Below are 22,919 nucleotides of genomic sequence, written 5' to 3' on the forward strand. Positions count from 1 at the left end.
GCTCCGCCTGCAGCTGCTCTGTGTGGAGGTGAAAAATTCTTATCATTCCTCCTTGGTGGGGCCTGCCTGGGCGCGATTAGTCAGTGCGTTTTTTTTTCGCTTGCAGCGTTCCGTCCGAACGGGCTGAAAACGGTTCCCGCGGGTGGTTTCGGGTGCGGACGTTCGGCGGGGTGTGTTTTTGGAGCGCAATTTCCGGTGGAAGCACGCGTAAAGTGAGCAGGAAAAATCGTGTGTTTTTTTCTCTCCTTGACTTGTGTTGTGGACCAGGTGGGGTGAAGATTCGGAGGAAGAGCCTCGTAAGAAAAAGGGGGGAAGCAAAGTCGAGGCCAGGCCCGCGAGTGTCCAAAGCCTGCTTTGGTGCGTGTTTTGTTTACGTATAGTGCGCCATCATCATCATCGTCGAGTTGATGGAAAAGTTGTTGTTTTTGTTGTGCTGATCACTTTGGGAGGAAGATTTTTCTTTGTTGTCCCGTTGTGTAGCGGGAAGGCGGAGAGTGTGTGGTTCTGACCTCGGTCAAGGACTGACCAGCAGCTTACGTGGGAGTTGAGACCCGCTGCCACGACGCAAAAATGATGGAAGAAGCGGAAGATGGCGACAGCTTCTCGATCCTGGTGGACGATAAGGTAATAAAAGCTAAAATCGATAAATTCCGCAACCCAGCTGACTCAGCAAGCAGCCCCTTGAAAATGGTCCGTTTCCGGTTGCTGAAGGCACTTGACTCAGTGCCCCAACCAGAGGTCAATGCGTGTAACTCGTTGCTTTTTAAACGATTTGCTGCCCCTTCTAATTGTTTATTCATATTCCGTTTCGTTGTTTGTGGTGGCTGTTTTGGCCAGCAGCGAATCGAACTGCTTCGCTGTTGGCCAAAACAGCCACGGTGACGAAGCTGCTGCTTGCCAGCATGAGAACAACATCGTGAATCCGTCGTCGCTATCCGGCGCTCGTGTGTTTTGTGAACTCGGCTTTAATTCCTTCTACTGGAGGTTGTTTGCCTATTTAACATACCAACTTGTGCTGTTGGTGCCTAATTGGTAATCCCAGACGCGATTGAAATGCTTCAAAACAGCAGAAGATCGTTAACAATATTAATCAAATACATTGAAACTCAAAATCAAAACAACTTTTAAAAATACCTTTCAAAACTGTATAAACTTTTTCTATATTGCCAGGTTACGAATGAAAAGAATTTTAAGCCATTTTAAGCTTAAAATATTTAAACTTATCACCAACTTTACATGTAAAAACCAGCCGATGAAATCTTACCAAAAAAAAACATTTACATTACCAGTTCAACAATACGGCTCACCCAAATATTTATTAATTATCACCGTGCATCAATAACTCAAAGGTGGTGGGACATTTATGATAAAATGGGCAGTACATGTGACAAAACGTCCTCTGACTAATTTCCCTTTGGACAGTTGTCGCACTTGCAGGGTGTGACAAAAAAGCACGTTCAAATCGCAATTACTCTCTTATGTAGAGTGACAACATTGCACGGGCTTTCCACTATTTTTGCGAGGCATTGAAAGTTGCCCCAAAATGACGTTCTTAGCTCAGTTTGGCCCAAAATCGACATGTGGCAAGATAGCACGACCACGACGAATAGGCAGATGACAGCATAAAATTTAGAAACTTCCATAAAATTTGCAATGATTTTATTTTTTGTCGTGGAAATAAATTAACAGTTAAATACAAAGTAATCGATAAGAATTTGAAAGCAGTCAAGCTTGTATTTAGCATATATCTGCATTAATTTGGTTTATTCGGGAAAATTGTTGAAATGTTAGTTTACAGATCCACAAAATGCCTGATTTGCAAATGCGCTTCGAATAATATGTTCTATTTAATGTTATTTATTTTAAAAAAGACTTGGTTTTATATTTACGTATATTTATGATCATAAATTTAAAAAAAAATATCATATTTATTTATTTTTCATCAAACATCAGCCTGGGCAAATTAGGTCAAATGTAACGGATTTAAACAATTGTTTAAGCCATTTTTTGTTTTTGCCTTCCTCACCTTACTGAGGAAAGGCTATAAAATCACTCGAAAAATGAACTTCTTAATTCGACCTCGTAGACCCACCTTCACGTATACCTATCGACTCAGAATCATGTTCTGAGCAAATGTCTGTGTGGATGTGTGTAGGTGGGTGGACAAAAAATTGTCACTCGATTATCTCCGGACTGGATGAACGGATTTTGACCGTATTAGTCTCATTCGATCCGTCTTGGGGTCCCATAGGTCTCTATTTATAACCAGCAAGTTTAGTTAAGTACTTCAAAAGTTATGCTAAAAAAACGATTTTGGCGTATGTCCGGAAGATCGTAAAAAGGGTGGTTTTTGCAAGAAACCCTATCATGTTATACATTTTCAGAAAGGTATTAAAAAGACCTTTAAAATGAGCCCAAAACATTGAAGATGTGACAACACTATCAAAAGTTATTAGCACTTAAGTGTTATTTATACACTTTTTAGAGGCCGGATCTCAGATATTTCAATGAAAATGATGTCCGGGTCCATCATGCGACCCATCGTTAGTTAGATAATCGAAAGACCTTTCAAATGAGCCTAAAACATCAAGGATCTGACAACCCTATCAAAAGTTATTGGCACTTAAGTGTTATTTATATACTTTTCGAAGGCCGGATCTCAGATATTGTGATAGAAATATTGTCTGAATCTTCCATGTGAACTATCGTTGGATAGGTATTTTTTTATCAGACCTTGCCGATGAACCAGAAAAATTGAAGGTCTGCGAACCCTATCAAATGAAATGAGTAATAAAGTTGATTTGTTAAACATTTTAAGGGAATGTTGCTATTTTTACTGAATGTATTGACTTTATGAATGTGAGGAAGGCACCAATCACCTAAAGGTGGATTAAGTAGCGTTTTTGCATAACGTAATGATTTTTTTTATTGATTTCGGTTAAAACAGAAACAGAACAAAAGATTGGTACTCCGATTTTAAAATATATTGCTCTAAAATCTACTGTACCTATTCAGACTGTATGTTTTACATAAAACACGAAATTCGAAACTTATCAAAAAAATTACATTGGCTCGTATCATTTTATTTTTTGGCGTTTCTTGTTATTTGTTTTAATATTTTCAAAAAATTTCAAGCCTTTTTTGTCATATTATACATAAAAAATAAAGGATAAATGTAAATATCAGAGCCTTATTTAATTAACATCATAATGGATTAAAAATTGCGGTTAATTTAAAATCCAAGACACACCAAAGAAGAAGAAAACAAAATATTAAATTTCTTTTAAGCTATCTAAAAAACTGCTGTTCTAGTTTCGATTGATCTGTACATTATTATAAATTAATGTTATTGAGTTATTTTTTTAATGTTAAGCTTCAATAACCTTACAAATATAATGAAAAACATAGATTTTATGTCTGTTTAAAAATTAACCGGGAAATTTTAAACACGGGAAAATTGAACTTCCTATTTTAAAAAATCAATGTTAAAAAAAATCAAAATTATCAAGGACGTTGGAAATAACGTCCTTAAAATATTTTTTTTAGAAATTTTAATAATGGGACCATTCATAAACCACGTGGACACTTTTTTGGGAATCTGTTAAGATTGTAGAAACATTACACTGTTTTCGAGAAATCAACCTAACAAAAAGCGTAACGCCTGAGCGTAATCGGGGGTTTTAGTGTATGCAGTAATTTTTGTCAGGGCTGTGGAGTCGGAGTTGGAGGAGTCGGGTCTTTTTGGGGATCTGGGGTCGGAGTCGTCGAAAACTCGAACAGCTGGAGTCGGAGTCGGAGTCGGCTACATTTTATGAGCTGGAGTCGGAGTCGGAGCCGAAAATTTCTGATAACCCGGAGCCGGAGTCGGAGTCGGAGTTATTTAAAATTCAACAAAAATTATGCTTTTTTATTTTTCACAAAACTTCTTATTTTTTAATTGTTTTTTTTTTATGTCGCATGCATAACCATTTTTTTAATTAGATTTATCCGATGAGCAATTCTCTACAAAATCGGCCGATCTCAACCTTCGTAAATATCGGTTAATTTATTTTTTTGCAAAAAAATCAATTTCCCAAAATCGGTATTTTAAAAATTTTCTGACCAATTTTTTAAATTAAAATCGGATTTGCAATCGAAAAGTACTTAACACATTTTTTAATTAAGTATAAGGCTTTCTAGTCAGAAAATTACCAACACATTCAAAGTATGTTTACATGACAGCTGGACATTTGTTTGCATCAGGTTTCATATCTCTTTCTAGCAAAAGTTTTTTGTCAGGCGACTTCTAGCTGGTTTTTATGACTGACCGCTCGATATGTCAGCCAACATATTTCGCAGGGCTGTGAAAGCTCGAGCTCGATTATTGTTTGCATCAGGACACTGTGACGAGGAGTTCATAATTTTTGGGTTAAATTATATTTTTTTCACTGAGCCTAGAAATCCTTATACCGTTTTAAAAATATATCCATTCAAAATAAAATTTTGTTCGAAAAATGCCGGTTTTTTTACTTTTAAAAAAAGTGTCCATGATTGTCCATTTCTAAAAATATTGAATGTATGGCCCTTTTGAAATGTTAGTATTCATAAAAAATTAAAATTCCAAAAAGATCGGAAAATTTCACGAATGTTTCATTATTCAATATTGAAAATCGGTCAATTAATTGCTGATATATCGACATTAGAAAATGGAGAGTTGTTTGGGTTAGACTTAGAAAAAAAAAACAATCATCCTGTTTCTATTTCTTTTATCCGCTGAATGGTTGCTGCGATTCAGTGATCCAATTTTCTAAGACGAAATAGTCTTAGGAATGGTCAATCAAGGACACTATTAAAAAAAATCGAAAAACCGGATATTTTCGGACAAAATTTAACTTCATAAGGCTATATTTTTAAAACAGTGCACTTAATAAAAAAAATGTGCTAAGTACTTTTCGATTGCAAATTTGATTTTACATACATGATTTAATTGTTTTACAAAAATCACTATTTAAAAAAATCATTAATCGTCGGTAAAATGTTGGTCCTTACTTCTGAATTGTTCTTCTGAAAATGCTTTCAAAATTAGGGATATTTTTTGATTTCTGTTTCAAGAATGTTTAAAACTTGTTACCTGGAACTTTTTTCAGTTTTGTGATTCGAATTTATTTTTTTGAGAAAAACATTACATTTAGAAAGTGTTTAAATAATTCTATTTATCAATGTTTCCATAATAAGTGGAGTCGGAGTCGGAGCTAACCATTTGTTGTCGGAGTCGGAGTTGGAGTCGGCTAGAGTTTGTAGGCCGGAGTTGGAGTCGGAGTCGGAGTCGTTTGAAACATGACCCGACTCCGCAGCCCTGATTTTTGTAATATCCCAGACTATGCCTCTACGCATTTTTAAACAATTTAAATGACCACGGCATCGTTCTATAGAAGAAAATGTGAAAAACAAGCAAAAAAATAAAAAGTGGCTGTAAAAACATGAGAAAACTTAAAAGGCAAAAGATAATCATAGAGGTGGTATTATAAGCCTACTAATATCAGAAACAAACATAATCTAAACATGATGAACGCAAAAAAATAGAAATGAAACAAGAAAAAACAATCACAAGAGAAGTAATGTTTTTCGTAGAACAAAAGTTGCTCCAAATGACCTCCTGGACACGAGAAAAAAAAATTTGCGAAAAAAATTTGTACAGTAGAGGGTTAAGTTCTAAAGATTATTTTGAATGGGCAAACAAAGGCACTAATTTAAAAAATGCAAAGAACTGCGACTTTTTTTTTCAAAAAAGTTACCTAAAAATGGCTTTATCTTGAAAACTGTGCACTTGATCAAAATTTTGTTGGTTTTTTTTAATGATTTTTTTCAATTACTGTTTAAAAAAAAGCATAGCTTGGTCAAATATTTTCTGGAAATACATATGGCACTTTATGAAGAAATAAAAAAAAAGTTTTTTGGAAATATTTTTTTAGTGACAAAATGTGATTTTAAATATCAGACACATTTTTTTATTTTTGCATACCATTTTAGTATGGACAACTGTAAAATTATATGGACAAACTGATGATGCAAAATGGCTTTTTTGGGCATACGGAAGTACTACAAAAAGTTTTCGCCAAATTAAAAAAATCAAGCAAAAAGAAATATAAAAAAGATCATTTCGTAGAGAATTGCTCAGATTTTAATTTTGAATGGTTGAATGATGGGAAAATTATATTACTTTTAGAACATGTTATAATCCAGAAAGTTTATCAATAACCATGACGTCTTTTAATATGTTGACGTCGAAATCTGTATAAATAATTGTTGAAGGTGTCTATTCTCCTTTCACATTCAATCTCCCTTCACTTTAGAACATTTTTAGGTATTTTTTCTCTCTTCATAATGCAATCATTGACTGAAACAGTGACATTTTCCATATCATGCATCTGCTACAATTAAATAAACAAATATTATCGCTGTAATAGCCGCCGGTTCACCCTCTCTCTCGCCACTGTAGGGGAGGTCGTGGTAAGACGGCAACCCTAAGGGAGAAGTCTCATAAAATTTACACAACAGAATATTTTGATCTCAAATTTCGTACATAGTGTTCTATTAGTAGTCCATTATAGAAATGGCACCATTTAGTTGGTCTAAAAACCAATTTTGAATACTATCCAGCAATTTATGAAAAATACTTGGAATCGTATATATTTATGAAATACGCGGGGTAAGACGGTCAGTGCTATAAATTAACTTAATAGCTTTGCTAAATCCACCTAAATACCCACATGGTTGGTTGAACAGACTTCTCTGAACATCATAACTATTTTGGTTGAAAAAATCTAATTTCAAATGTGAAGAAAAATGCTGTTTAAAAAAATCATATTTTGGCTCAGTGAATTTCATATTATTGCGGCCACACTTTATGATAAATTGAATTTTTACTACAAAACAAACACAAATTGATGCAAAATAACTAGTTTGTGTATTTCGATTAGAATTAAATCAAAATTATGTAAACAATATTAAATCAGCGATTTTTATAAAAAGTTTTATAGGATTTCATACTATTCAATGAGTTTTGCTATTATCACAGTAAATAATGTTGTCGAAACGGTAGTTAACAGCATTGTGATTGAAATGTATAGTTTTAATGAAAATGCTTTTCCGTATCTATAAATATGTCTTAATAGTCAAAAAGCCGTCAAAAATATTAATTTACAAATAACGGGTGACCGTCTTACCCCCGGAAGAGGTGGCCGTCTTGCCCCCAAATAACTTATTTTTTTAAACATTTTTTGCAAATAGCTCTGTAACATGGTCACTCTATTCGTTTATTTGTTTTTCATTCAGCTATAATAAATTAATATAAACAAGTCCAACTGAATCAAGGGTTTGTGTCGAAGCTAGCACATGGCAAGCTTTAGTAGAACAGTGCTACACCTCACTTCCTCACACCCCCGCCAATCCGTCCGATAAGCCAAACAGTCCTGGAGAAAGCACAACTTGCACCTCCACGTATGGGAAGACTTGCTGGGTTAAACCTGCTGAGAGGAACTTGCACGATCAAGCCCTCTCGGAAAGCCTGGAATGAATTAGAACAGGAAAGCCAGATGACAAATATGTAAGAGGGAACGAGATGCCTTCAGTAATATTGCCAAAATCTGTTCGGGTAAATTCGTTATTCGAAACTACGAAATTTCTCACGAAATTACGTACTTCCGTTCAACCTTTCCCTAATGACGCTTTCTGAGGAAAGTTACAATTTCTACTCGTCCACTTGGTCCTGAGTCGCGGAAGAGGCAGCAGCGCCGATCCAGTAGTCAAGCCCCCCGGTGTGTTTAGTGACGGTAACTCGAGTGAAACGAGTGATCTGTAGATTTGTGTAGTTAATCTTTGTTCTTTCCTGTAGTGTCCAACCTTAGCTTAGCTAGTAGTTTGTGCGGTCCGATTCTGTGTGCGAAGAGGAATTAAAAGGTAAAGTACCTAGTGTGTGTGTTGATGTGTGATGTGTGTTAATCGTCGCCAAACAGCCGACGACGGCGTTCTGTTCTAGAGTCGGAACCAACCGCCTCCTACCAGCTCGTGCTCGCCACACCGCCACCAAAAGCCTTAGCCGCCCTGCTGACCCCGCGGTCTCAGCGATCGAGCCCCGGAAGGCCCACTGGGATCCGGAAGGGAGACCACACGCTACACGTGGCTCCAGGGAGAGCCATCCATTGCGCCAGCCGTTCCTGTCCAGCCGCTGGTCCAGATTCGCCGCAGAAGTTCACCAGACCGTAGACGTCGGTCCTCGTGGTCACGCGCCGTCCAGGTTCCAGAAGGAGGCGACCCGTCCACCAGGCCGGCCAGCCGGCCAAGCCCGATTTCAACCAGGCCGCCCCCTTAAGATCGCGCGCCTTTCATCTGCTCCGGAAGAATATCGCACCGCGCGGTGCACTAGCGACGCGTAAGCCAATCAACGAAACTGGTCCGTGAGTACTCACCTATAACGTAAAAACCGCATGCGTACGCACTCGTAGACGTCGTCCGAGTTGCCAAAAACACACACACACATTTTCTAAGGCTCGTTGCCCTTTCCCGAGCCTAGTTCCGTTGGTCACCGTTACACCTGTGACCTCCGGGCTAACGTAACTAAGCCCCAGAACAAATCCGCACACAGATAGTTAGTAGAGAGAGAGAGAACCAAGAAGAGAAGAGGAAATGAACACGTAGGACACTACAAACATGTAACTTAAACCTAGGTTAAAAATGTACAATTAAAAACCACATTTAGCATGCAATATATCTCGTTTTTCACCTCCCCCAAGACGTTGTTAGCGTAGTTATTTTGGTGAACGAAATGTCTCTCTCGCCAGATTAGTTGCACGGGTCTAGAGGTCCCTCGCTTCGCATTCGACGTCTCCACGTTTTTGTTACTGTTGTTTTACTCCAAGTGCAAGGCTGCTTGGGAATCTCAGCCTGGGGTCTTTTCCCGTCGCAGCGATTGGTGCGGGGGTAGAAATTATCCTGTGAGGATCCAGAGCGAACAGGTGACTGGTTGTTCGGACGGACAACGGGTGGCCCCGTTCAGTTTTGGATATTTTTGGAGTCATCGCACGCGAAGCGGAGTACCTCTTACCTATTTTGAGTCCCTTGAACGTTCCCCCATTCATTTCAGGTTTTTACAAAACGACCCGCCCTGCGGCTGGGTCTAGTCGGGCATAAACCAGGCAAGTCGGTCCTCTACGGAGGTGGCGCATAAACCGTTTGCTAATTAACAAACCCGTGGGACGGTTATCGGACGGATTCCTTCGTGGCTACGATTTGCGTACCACAGCTCATCGCATTTTTCAAACTTTTCCGAGAGACATAATCTAGGAAAAACTTAAATTTAACATGAAAAAATATTTGAAGACAGGAAAACATACTGTTATCTATCAAAAATGCATTATTTAGCACCAGGAACAGTATTGCTAAACGTTTTAGTAATATTCATTAGTATACTTAGTAAAACAGTGGGGTGGCCGTCTTACCCCCGGGCTCCCCTATCACATTATTCTGGTGACCTTGCGTTTCGTTGCTTCAAGGGCCTACCCTACCAACACCTCGTGAGTGGAATAGCTCTCTGTTATGTTTTGATTCTAGCATCTCGTGGATACTTTGCATTGGAGCCACGTTTGCCGCTGGGAGTGAGTATTTGTTTGATTACCTTGTTGTTTTGCTGGTGGCAGCTCAGCTGTGGTTGCATTTACCACCTGAGGAAAAGGTTGCTCGTAGTCGAACTCACGATCACACACAATTTGGTTCGCTTGTGGGTGTAGTTTTGTTGATTAATATTCTATTTAATCTAAATTAGATTCAACGGTTAGTTAACAGAGAAGTAACGATCATCAGTTCAAAAAATCTTATTATTTTGATTAGATAGAAACTTTATGATAAGTTCGTTAGTCGACACTTGGTGCAGTTGTTTGATAAAATAGCACATTTACAATACAGGTCTGTGTTGTGAAGTACATTCAACAAACAAACTGCGTGTGCTTCCCCTTACTTGGAATCAGGGGCACGGTTGTTTTCCGAAATCGATAGGTAAGAGTGGCGATTAGATGTTAAAGTTTCTTGTATATCACGAATTTTAATAATTTTATTACGATGTGATACGATTTTTTTTCATTCGGAATCATTTTTTTTAAAGAAAAAGATAATTTATTAAAACGTGATTGAGAATGTTAATTGGGGGGAATTTTTTATATTTTTGGAGGGCGATTTCCTTCTCATTGGCATATTCTCACTTATTTTCTAGAAGTAACAGTCAATAATAAAAATAATCAGATATTTAGAAATTTAACAATACAAATATTCTAAAAATAAAAACAAAAGAACAAACAAAAATTAAGAACTTCAAAAATGTAAAAATACACATTTAAAAAATATCCATTTTTCAAATCTGCAATTTAGAAAAAAAAAAATAACAGGTACACAAAATTCAATATTCCAAAATTTAAAAAAAAATAGTATAAAAATATTCTAGAGTAAAAAATAAATGAAATAAAAGCAGAAATCCAGAAATTTAAACAATCAGAAATTTAGAAATAACAATAAAATTCAATGTTTAAAAAATCAAAAATTTAAAAATTATGATATATTAATTATTTTTTTCAGAATTTAAGAATTTAAGAATTTAAGAATTTAAGAATTTAAGAATTTAAGAATTTAAGAATTTAAGAATTTAAGAATTTAAGAATTTAAGAATTTAAGAATTTAAGAATTTAAGAATTTAAGAATTTAAGAATTTAAGAATTTAAGAATTTAAGAATTTAAGAATTTAAGAATTTAAGAATTTAAGAATTTAAGAATTTAAGAATTTAAGAATTTAAGAATTTAAGAATTTAAGAATTTAAGAATTTAAGAATTTAAGAATTTAAGAATTTAAGAATTTAAGAATTTAAGAATTTAAGAATTTAAGAATTTAAGAATTTAAGAATTTAAGAATTTAAGAATTTAAGAATTTAAGAATTTAAGAATTTAAAAATTTAAGAATTTAAGAATTTAAGAATTTAAGAATTTAAGAATTTAAGAATTTAAGAATTTAAGAATTTAAGAATTTAAGAATTTAAGAATTTAAGAATTTAAGAATTTAAGAATTTAAGAATTTAAGAATTTAAGAATTTAAGAATTTAAGAATTTAAGAATTTAAGAATTTAAGAATTTAAGAATTTAAGAATTTTAGAATTTTAGAATTTTAGAATTTTAGAATTTTAGAATTTTAGAATTTTAGAATTTTAGAATTTTAGAATTTTAGAATTTTAGAATTTTAGAATTTTAGAATTTTAGAATTTTAGAATTTTAGAATTTTAGAATTTTAGAATTTTAGAATTTTAGAATTTTAGAATTTTAGAATTTTAGAATTTTAGAATTTTAGAATTTAAGAATTGAAGAATTTAAGAATTTTACAATTTTACAATTTTACAATTTTACAATTTTACAATTTTACAATTTTAGAATTTTAGAATTTTAGAATTTCAGAATACGACCATATTTTTTGAGGGTGCAGTAAAAATTTCTACAGCCTTTTTATTTTATTTTTTAAATCGATCATAAATTGCTTGCTTTTTAAGATCATAATGTGGAATTGTCTCAAATTAGGTTTTAATTTGTCTCAGTAAATCGGTGCGCTAGTTTTCAAAAAAATACTTTTTTTGAAACAATTGTATTTTTCGGATAAAATTGGTATAGAACGGTTAACTAATGTATTTGAAATCTTTTCAAATCCTTTCTTAATTTACTCAAAAAATTATCGAATTTATCAGCATTTTTTAAATCTAAAGCAGTCAACAAATTACCATTTTGAAAAATGTTTCAGCTTATATTCGCTAAATCCTGATCTGCAATGGCAAATCGCAGAATGTTGCGTTTGAAAACTTGATGATTGATTTCGCAAGAGTTTGCATAAGTTTGATTGTAGATGAAGTGCTTTGGGTAAAGTACATTGGTTTGGTTTTGGAACAACATGCACAGATAGAAATCTTTAAGCAAATCGGTTAAATCTATGTTGACGACATCTCTCAAATCATTCTCCGATGCCTCTGTGTTCTTGTTCAAAGCTTACTGATTTTCCTAGAGAGCACAGTGGTATAGATAAAACGTTGTCGATTTAGAAAAATGATGCATCTAAATCCAGAAAATTGTAAACGATTTTGTTCAAAAAATTTCAGCGATTTTGCAGGCCAAGGATTGATACCTAAGAGCATGCAATGGCACTGACCTTGTTGCGTGCTCTTCGGTTGACGTCCACGTAAGGAACATCCTGGAAGGAGCGTAACTAACTACATCCGTAGTTCTGTTAGATTATCCGAATTATCTTGATCAGAACAGTATAGCTCTGGTTCCTTGCGAGTGTCCTATTTTCTTACCTCCACGTTGGCTTGGTTTTCATGATGACCTAGCTGGTGGCCTGTGGAAACGGATCGTAAACCTTTGACCACCGCGGGTCAGAGTCGAGACGGCTAAAAGAAAGGGACGCGACAATGTGGGAAAGGGAAGTAATTTGTGATTGTAGACGGTATTGTTTTGATTCGCAGTATGTTGAGTCAACTGCTGTGGATGTACCTGAAACATCGCACAACAGGGTTTCTCTTCTCTTCATTCTCAGCTACCACCTATCTCCTATTTTTATTTTGCTCTTCTGATTCCCAATTCTTCACTGATTCTTCTATTTAATATCCAACATTTTATTTTAATTTTACTAACATTTGATTCTCTTATCTCTCAAAGCTTTTCCACTCTTTTCTATCAATTGATACTGCTGTAACAAACTTTGTTTTGTTTTTTTTTCCTTAAAATATACTTTTCCTTAATGTACTAGTAATATCAAGTCTATTTATCATTCGCCTAATCTTTTTTGATTTTATTGCGAATTTATTTATTTGAATAATTCTTTATCTGTCCTATAAATTATCATTACTATAATCTAAGCTTGTTTTGTATCTCTATTTATTAACTATTGTCTAATTTTACATCTAATACATCTAGCTTCTCATTTTTATTCTTCAAAATACGCTCATCATTCTCTTACTATTGATACTTGATTTTTTATAAAATAAATTCTCTTTTACTGTCTATTGTTTTCAATCTTCACCCTTTTTTTCAAACAAGTGAGGTTTGAGCCCTTACTCAATTTATGGAATGGTTAAAGGATCAACACAAATATTACTATTGTATTTTTGGTAAACTTTTATAACATGCTTAGGACCAAAAATTGTAACAAAACACCGCGACAAAAGAAATAGCAACAGATAAACAGACTCAACAATAGGGAAGATTTCAGGAGAAAACAATACACAGTAAATAACAATAAGTTTTTGAATTCAAACTAAAAATAAAACAGTTTTTGCTTTAATGAAAGTTGATAGGCACACTATAAATGGTTAGGCGCTTATACTTACATCAAACCCTACGTAATGTACCACCCCCGGCCGAGTTAAAATGCGTAACCGGAAAAGAAGGTGTGCATGCCTGGCACGAACACTCAAAGCGTGTTCTAGCGTGTTGCTCGTACTGACTCAGAGCAAGGGTGAGATGTAGGTGTAAGGGCAGTGCGTGTTCGTCGGGAACCTAGTGCATAAGATCGGTCAAGGCCCGTTCTTACACTGAAAATTGCGAATTGCGAATTGCGAAAATTTCAGCGATTTCGAAAACAACAAATGTTTTGGAACTATTTTACGGATTCGCTTACAAGAATTCTATCCGTGTACAAGTAATGTTCCATTTAAGTTTTAGATATTATTTTCAATTATTTCCTTTTTTATATTTGATATAAGTATATTTTTCTTCCAAAATTTCTGGGAAGGCACAATGTATGGGCTGCCCCCTAGCCAAATTTTAGGGGGCAAAAAGTACCATGCCCCCCCCCCCCTCCCCCCCAGAGTCGGCGCCCCTGCTTGGAATATTAATTCTAGTCACACTTTGTAGCTTCAGTTTGGATATGACTTCCTATACTTAAATGGTGAAGGGTATTAGAATATGATTGTTATTATTATAGTTGTAAAAATTATAAATAAACTAAAGACCTAAATGCCTACTTTTTCAAAATTAAAGTATCATGCACTTTATTAATAACTGCAGCTTCTGCTAAGCATAATCCCAATACGAACCATAAGTCGCAATCTCGCCGTGACGCAATTGGCCTCTGTAATCGCAACGGCTACGTCGTACACTCCTGGCCAGATTACGGCAGTTTGCATCAGTCAGTCAGTCGAGTTCAAGTCCTGCACGCGATCAGGTCCGGTTCGAAGGCAGGTTCTTTTTCGAGATAAGGATTTAAAAAACGAAACTTCTTTCTTGAAGGTTCTACAGGTATTTAGCAGTGGTCAAAACTGCAACGCCACAAAGAAATCGCTCTCTTATCGCCCGAGATTGTGACCCAATTTTCCCCGATTAGTGTTCAGCGCTGAACTTGGTTAAACCTGCCGCGCTTATCACCGGTCAAACGGACCAAACCTCCTCCTTGTCTTTTGTGACGTAGCTCTCAGCTATAGATTACTTGTTTACCGAGTGTCCACACTGATGCTGATAACAACTTTCGTTCTTGTTTTGTTTTTGCAGATGTCGACCCGCCACTCGTCCGGCAGCTTTTCGCCCCAGCCGGATGTGGTCTCGGAGCTGAGCAACGCCGCCGGCCAGTTCTTCTCGCTGAACATCAACGGCGACGACGACGTGCTGAGCAGCCTGGAGAATGGCGTCCCGCTGGGTTCCGGGTCCGGGCTGGGCCTCAACAACAACAGCCGTAACGTGACGGAAAAGGTGCGCAGCTTTCTGCTGATGGACGAGCGGGAAAACGTCCAGCTGCGGTCGCCGGAGAGCTTCTGCAAAAAGCTGGGCGCCGCGCCCGAGGTCAAGATCAAGGTGGTGTCCATCTTCGGCAACACGGGCGACGGCAAGAGCCACACCATGAACCATGCATTTTTCGGCGGCCGGGAAGTGTTCAAGACCAGCTCGGAGCAGAGTTCGTGCACGATGGGCATTTGGGCGTCCTTCCATCGGCCCAACAACGTGCTCTGTCTGGACACGGAAGGCCTCCTCGGGGAAACGGTCAACGAGAACCGGCAGATGCGCATGCTCCTCAAAGTCCTGGCCATCTCGGACATCATCATCTACCGGACGCGATCGGAGCGGCTCCGTTCGGACATGTACAAATTCCTCGGGACGGCCTCGCGCGCCTTCTCCAAGTATTTCTCCGCCGCGCTGCAATCCCTCGCCATCCCGGGAACGCCCCAATCCCTCGGCCCCGCCGTCATCATATTCCACGAAACGCAAAACACCGAGGTGCTCAAAGAAGACGACGAAGGCAAAAAAGAGGAGGACATCCTCCGCGAGCGGTTCGCCAAAAGCAAGCTCGAACTCAACGCGTTCAGTTCGCTGCGGTACGTCGGCATCCGCACCGCAAAACCCCCAACCAGCTACGAACCCCTCCGAATTGCCCTGGAAAAAGAACTCCGCAACACCACCGTCCGCTCCCCCCGGCAACCCCGCGTCGTCTTCGAAGCCCTGCTCGCGCTCAACAAAAAGTTCAACGGAGAACTGTCCGCCGCCCCGAACAACACCTTCCCGGAGCAGTATTTCACGTGCACAACGTTCTGCAAGTCCTGTGAAGAGCGCTGCCAGCTGTCGATGGGCCATCTGGACTCGAAGGAGGACCACAAGTGCGGCACCGTTTGCAAGTACCAGCATCAGTACGAGAACAAGGTGTACCTGTGCAACCAGTGCCACGTCAACGGGAGGCAGGTCGTCGTCACGATCAAAACGCAAACCGCCAACGATTCGTCCTGGCTCGGGCTGGCCAAGTACGCGTGGAGTGGGTCCGTGATCGAGTGCACGCACTGCGGGGAGATTTACCGGTCGCGGCAGCACTGGTACGGGAACAAGTCGCCCGAGCAGATGGCGGTTAGGTGAGTGGGAACAAATACCCATCGGGTTTGGTCATTTCGAGCCAAACATTTCATTAGGGCACAAAAACAAAACGTAAACATTCGGGATTATTCCACTACTCCATTCATTAGTACACTCCCTACATACCCTTCAAGAATCAGATTAATAACAGAATATTTCCTATGGAAAAAAACAAAAACACGAAAGGGCACATAACCATGTTCACTGCAAACCAAAAAAAAAAGTTCAAATGTGCCCTTTTATTTTACTCGTACTTGAGGAACTTTTTGTGTTATAAAGTAAACTTTTCATACATTCTTAACACTAATTCACTTAAAAAAAATTGGTTTACTTTTCACCAAAGATTTCTGCAGAGAAAAACTTCGTCAAAAAATAATATTTAATACGGTCCCGCGGCTGCTGTTCAGTACACTTTTGAAGAATTTTTATGTTTCACATACCTTTTCTACACTATTCAATCACAAAACTTCACCAATTATCAAAATTTCTACTAAATTCCTCATTATTTCTAACTAAACAAAAGGGCCCGTTAACATCATTCAAAACAACAATCCGGTGACAGCGCTTTAGTGCCCTTTCAGCTCTCTTCGAAATTACAGTCAGAAAGGGCCCGTTATGATCAACACTTGGAATTTAAAAGGGCCTAATAACAAGCTTCTTTTTTAAATAGGAATTGAAACAAGTTGTCCACTTTTTGCAAGCGATTTTCTCGAATCGCGGTTTTTGGTTTTGTGCCCTAATGAAATGTTTGGCTCGATTTGTCTAGTGTTTTTTTTGCGTTGCTGTACATCGGAAATTCATTAAAAAAAATTAAATATTTTTAAACGAGCCCAAACAAGCAAGACTTAGAGGTGGGCAAAATCGCTATTTTTAGGAGCCGCTCATTTTCGTTTCACCCACTTAAAAGAGCAGCTCTTTTAAACGGCTCTTTCGCTCTTTTTCAAAATTAAAAGGCCATTTTTAGGAATGGTGCGATTTTTCATGTGTTTTTTATTGGACTTTTATAAATTATTTGAAAAAATAAACTTAAAAGCGAGAAAAGTTTTGGAGGTCTCTATAAGAAGATTTCTACTTAAACCTAAACGTTCGAATAATTGAATTGAACCTCCAAATATAAGATTTTGCAAAAAAAATGATCTTAATTTTACGAAATAGCGTTAATTTCTGTCAAAAACCCTTGTGACATAAACTTTGAAAAATATTTGAAACCAGCTAAATGATGGTTTGCTTTTTTGTTCTTCAAAATATTTTTCTTTTACCAAATTTACTAAGACACATGTTTTACTGTACTTTACTGTAAAAGCCTATAATTCTGAAGATATTTTTTAATGCTGTTACAATGACCATTTCTATTCGTTACTTAGAAACTGATTTCAAACTGTTCTTGGTGCAAAAAAACGATATTTTAGTCCGTTTATCGATTTGAACTCATTTTTATTAATATAAGAGTGGTTTTGTATGATTTCGCAAATCGACTTTTCTTTATATATTTTTTTTTATTTTTGTGAAGGTTTGTCCCTTTGCCAATAGCAGCAATTAAGCATCATTGATTAGTTTTTGCTTACAAGTCTCCGTAAATGTATGAAATTCTGTTTCTTGGGAAGAATTTTTTGCACGATTGGGTGGTTTCGACAACGTTGTAAGTTATGATTAGGACTTTTGTAAAAAAAAGTACACTGAAAAAATTCAATAATTAAAACTTAAATTCCCAAAAACATTTTTTTTATTTTCGATTTTTTGTAAGTTTTAGAGAATTTAAAAAGTCTTCTTCTAACCATAGTGCGTGACAGTTATAGTAAAATACCCGGACAAAAAAATATCCAGGTTTTTAAGCGCAGATGGCGTTCGAATGTTGAACGTCCGATATGTCAAAACCGCGCAGTAGCACCAACATTAGACAAGAAATGTGGCTGTCATGCCATGGGACACTTTTTTCGCAATGTTGGTACCACTGCGCGATTTTGACAGTTCTGGCGTTCACCATTCGAACGCCATTTCGCCTAAAAAGCTGGATACAGTACTTGTTCGAACTAGCTTTTTACATCCGCTGGCCCCAGAATTATAGGCCTAGATCTTTTCGTTTTGTTTTTGTAATTTGACGTTTGTCTGCTTTTGAAGTGGGCTACAGCCCAGTTACCGAACAAGCGCTGTATTAAAAAAAATTGCAAAATTGAACTTGCATTAGAAAAGTACCTCCCAGTTTTTCTTATAAAATGTTCCGTTCAATTAAGTTCATTAAATTCAGAATTACGCAAATTTTAATTTGCCATATTTTGTTTTAGCTCGAAACCACTATCATCAAATTGCTGGCAGAAAATTTAAAAAATCTAAAACTTCAAAATTTAGGAACAGAAATTGAAAAATTTAAACATTGTAAATTTAAATATTAGAATTGAGAAACTAAAAAATAAAATCAGAAATTTATAATTTTAAAAATGCAAAAACACAAATAAAAAATTTAAATAACCAAATTCAAACTCCTAAAAAATCCAAAATTTTAAAAATTTGTACGAAATATTTAAATCAAACACAAAAAAAAAAAATCAGAAATCAAAATTAGTTTTTATTCAAAAATTGTATTAATTAATTAAGCTATAACTGTAAAATTCCAAGAAATTTTAATTAAAGTAAAAATCAATCAATAAAATAAAATCTAAAATTAGAAATTGAAAAACCAAGAAATTTGATTTAAACCTAAAATTTGACTCCAGAAATTTCTGATTTTCGGGCGGGCTTAAGAGGCAGTATTTGTAGATTCTGCTCGGTTTGTTCTAGAGGTCGTATCGAGTTGCTCCGATTTGGATGAAACTTTCAGCGTTTGTTTGTCTATGCATGATATGAACTCATGCCAAATATGAGCCCTCTACGACAAAGGGAAGTGGGGTAAAACGGGCATTGAAGTTTGAGGTCCAAAACACATGAAAATTCTTAAAATTGCTCGCATTTCCGTAAAACTTCATCAATTCCAACTCTCTTAGATGAATTCGAAAGGTCTTTTGAAGCCCTTCAAAATGTGCTATAGACATCCAGGATTGGTTTGACTTTTTCTCATAGCTTTTGCAAATTACTGTTAAAAATTGATTTTTTTAAAACCTTAATAACTTTTGGCAACAGCCTCCAACACCCATACTCCCATAGGTCAAAAGTTAGGGAATTTCATGGACTATAAGCCTACGGTATTAACTTTTTGGCCAATCGCAGTTTTTCTCATAGTTTTTCGATTTTTCTAGAACAAACATTTTACAACGTTAGTTTTTGCTCTGTAGGCCTCCATAGCGGCACTTTTTGGTCTCAATTTTGACATATTCGGAATCCTCAGAAAATTTTACATTAGATTGAGGTGTTGGAATTTTGAATTTGATTGGAAAAAATGCCATTTAGAATTAATTAAAATATTATTTAGAATTTTGTCGGATTAGGGGTAAACAAGTTTTCGCCTACTTGATACAGCATTTGACGTATTGATCACAGGGTAAATAAGATCTATTTCTTTTTTCAAAAATGTTTTATTTAATTATTTTTTAAATCAAAATTACAACTCCAATACTTCTAACTTACGTGAAATTGACCGAGGATTCCGAATATGACAAAATTGAGATCAAAAAGTGCCGCTATGGAGGCCTACAGAGCAAAAACTAACGTTGTAAAATGTTTGTTCTAGAAAAATCGAAAAACTATGAGAAAAACTGCGATTGGCCAAAAAGTTAATACCGTAGGCTTATAGTCCATGAAATTCCCTAACTTTTGACCTATGGGAGTATGGGTGTTGGAGGCTGTTGCCAAAAGTTATTAAGGTTTTAAAAAAATCAATTTTTAACAGTAATTTGCAAAAGCTATGAGAAAAAGTCAAACCAATCCTGGATGTCTATAGCACATTTTGAAGGGCTTCAAAAGACCTTTCGAATGCATCTAAGAGAGTTGGAATTGATGAAGTTTAACGGAAATGCGAGCAATTTTAAGATTTTTCATGTGTTTTGGACCTCAAACTTCAATGCCCGTTTTACCCCACTTCCCTTTGTCGTAGAGGGCTCATATTTGGCATGAGTTCATATCATGCATAGACAAACAAACGCTGAAAGTTTCATCCAAATCGGAGCAACTCGATACGACCTGTTTCACATCGGTGAAAAACTCGCTCTTAATGAAATCTAACAATCGATTAATTTAAAATTTTAATAATTTAATAATCAAATATAATAATTTTGAAATTATACAATTTTGAGAGTTCAGAAATTATGAGAGCATGAGCATGAGCATGGTTGACTGCCAATGAGCTGCTACTCCGTTATTGACAGATCAGCTGAAGTTAAACAATGAATCAAAAATGATCAGTGGGAGCCAACCATCCGTTCACTGTTTAACCCCTGAAGACCCCGACTTTATTAGTCAATACCGGCGCCCTCCCAAGAAGCCTGCAGTTCAACGAAAGGGAGGAATGTTAGTCCGATAGTTGAAGTTGCAGACTCATCAAGCACATAGTTTTTCGCTATATACTTGTTGATGCCGCTTGAGACCGTTGAATCCACAGCATCTCCTTCAAGCATCACGTGATTAATTTTTTTTGGTTAGTAGGATAAGGTGTTGGCTTTTCGATGCCTCCCGAGCTACGACGCTATGGGGAGGACTTTCATTACAGACCCGTCGGCGAGCCTTCCGAGCAACGATGCTATGGGAAGGTCTTTTTGGTTAACACACAAAGTCACTCACACACAATTATTTCACTCCACTATTAATTAATCCAAAATGTCAGTGCGTCTTTCGATCATTATATAGAAATGGCTTTTTCACCGCAAAAAATTAAACCTTAATCGATAAATTTAAACACAATCCACCCGACGCCGTGCCTTCCGATCAACAATGATATAGGAAGGGCTTTGAAAATCACAAAAAAGTCACTTTTCACTCCGAATATTTTTACGACCACGCGCTCCGTTTGCCAATTATGCACTCTGAGAGTTTAGAAATTATGAGAATTTTAAAACCTTTGAATTGAAGAAATATTTTTTTTTAATTTAATAAAATAATAATTTAGAATTTCTTTCAAAAAATAGATCTTTGTTTAAAATTTTCAAATTTTAGAGTTGAGGAATTTTGTTATTTTCGAATGTTTAGTTTTCCAAATTTTTCTTAGTTCTAAATTTTTTTTATCAATTTTTTGTGTTTTTTTTTATTTTACCATTTTGATGAAAATAATTGATTGATTTGATGATCACACTGCAAATTTTTAATATAGAATTATTTTTTGAAAAATATTTTGTTTCGGGAATTTTTGATTTTTTTTTTTGCATGATCTTTTTTCCAACGCAGTTAAAAAGGAATTTACAATTTGATTTTAACCTTAAATTTGACTCCAAAAATGTCTGATTTTCGGGCGGGCTTAATGAAATCTAACAATCGATTAATTTAAAATTTTAATAATTTAATAATCAAATATAATAATTTTGAAATTATACAATTTTGAAAGTTTAGGAACTGAAGAATTTTAAAATTATGAGAATTTTAAAACCTTTGAATTGAAGAAATATTTTTTTATATTTAAAATTTTCAAATTTTAGAGTTGAGGATTTTTGTTTAGAGCTGGGACTTCGGATATCTGGATATTTTACATTTTTTTTTTCTATATTAAATCAGATATCGTCTTTTTAATCAAACCAAATCAAAAGAGACATACGAAAATCGTGAAAATTATTTGGATAAAATTATTTGATGAACCCAAAATAGATTTAGAAATAAAAATGTAACGGATCGGATAGTTTTTCGGATAATAGTATTCGGCCATAAATCATGTGATACAAAATTAGAGGTCTTTTGGAAATCTGTAAAATTATATTGTTTCATCTTTATGTCACCCAACAGTCGGGAGTCAAAGCTGGTTTGTATAAGTTTATTCATTTTCTAATAGAATTATTAATTCTGTAAATTATCCGGATATCCGAAGTCCCAGCTCTATTTTTGTTATTTTCAAATCTTTAGTTTTCGATATTTCCAGGGTTGTTACGGACGGCGTGGATCGCGCGGATCTGGCGCGGATTTGCTGGCTAATTTTGCTCAGGCGCGGATTTCGCGCGGATAGCAATTTTGATAACCAAAATAAGTGAGAACGATAGAAATTCTTTCAAATTACAATGGAAAATATTATTAGGAATTAAATGAATTCTATCTTTTTCGTTAAGTGCGAAAATATCAATTTCTAAGAAGTTGTAAATGAAGAAAATTTTCTCCTAAAAATTATTGATTGCTTTTTTTTCTTAATACGAAACTTTGAAATAATCTTCAAGGAGCGTTTTTTTTAATGGATTGAGATTTGTTATATAAATTTGACATAACATTAGAACTCATTATTTTTCAAACATCTGCTTAACAATTCAAAAAAATACCATTTTTATTAAAATCAAAATAACAAAATTCGAAAATTACAGAATTTTAAAAAAATTAAGCTATGAAACATTTTAGATTTTCTATGTTTTTTTCAATATAAAAATTAAAATTTTTAAATTTTTGGTTTATTGAAAAAAATTAAAATTCTGTTGCCACTCTGATTCAGGTAGAATTGATTCTATTCCCAATTATCACAACATGACGAAATCCACTTAGAAATCTGCTAAAATCTCCGTCTAAAAGAAAAATGTAATGTTCAAATAAAAAAAAAAAGAAATCTGGAATTCAACAATTTGAAACTTCAGAATTTACATGTTCAAATAATAAAAAAAAAGAATTCATAATTTGAACTTGTCAAAACTTACAGACTCAAAAACCTTAAAAGTACGAATTATTCAATTACGAAGTTACGAAAATATTACAATTGATTTTTTTTGTTAATTTTTAATGTTTTAAGAAAGTTCTTAAGTTATCAAATTACAATAATCTAATAATTTTTAAATTATAAGATTATTGTTAAATTATTAAATTGTTAAATTATTAAATTGTTAAATTATTAAATTATTAAATCAATCAATTATTTAATTATTAAATTATTAAATTATGAAATTATTAGGTTTTTAAATTACTAAATTATTAGGTTTTGAAATTAA

General features: G+C 35.3%; 1 protein-coding gene across 4 annotated transcripts in view; it reads left to right on the forward strand.

Moving 5' to 3' along the window:
• Window positions 1-22,919, forward strand: part of LOC120419062 (zinc finger FYVE domain-containing protein 1-like) — a 28,638-nt gene continuing 5,719 nt past the window's right edge. The window contains exons 1-2 of one of the 4 annotated variants that reach the window (XM_039581647.2): window positions 1-624; window positions 14,545-15,887. In XM_039581647.2, coding sequence (XP_039437581.1) covers window positions 571-624; window positions 14,545-15,887 — 1,397 coding nt within the window. In that variant the 5' untranslated portion in view covers window positions 1-570. Of the gene's footprint in view, window positions 625-14,080; window positions 14,296-14,544; window positions 15,888-22,919 lie in introns of those variants that run through there. The other 3 variants (XM_039581641.2, XM_052710134.1, XM_052710135.1) reach the window with 3 other exon arrangements.

The sequence above is a fragment of the Culex pipiens genome, chromosome 3, assembly GCF_016801865.2.
Source record: "Culex pipiens pallens isolate TS chromosome 3, TS_CPP_V2, whole genome shotgun sequence".
Classification (NCBI taxonomy): domain Eukaryota; kingdom Metazoa; phylum Arthropoda; class Insecta; order Diptera; family Culicidae; genus Culex; species Culex pipiens.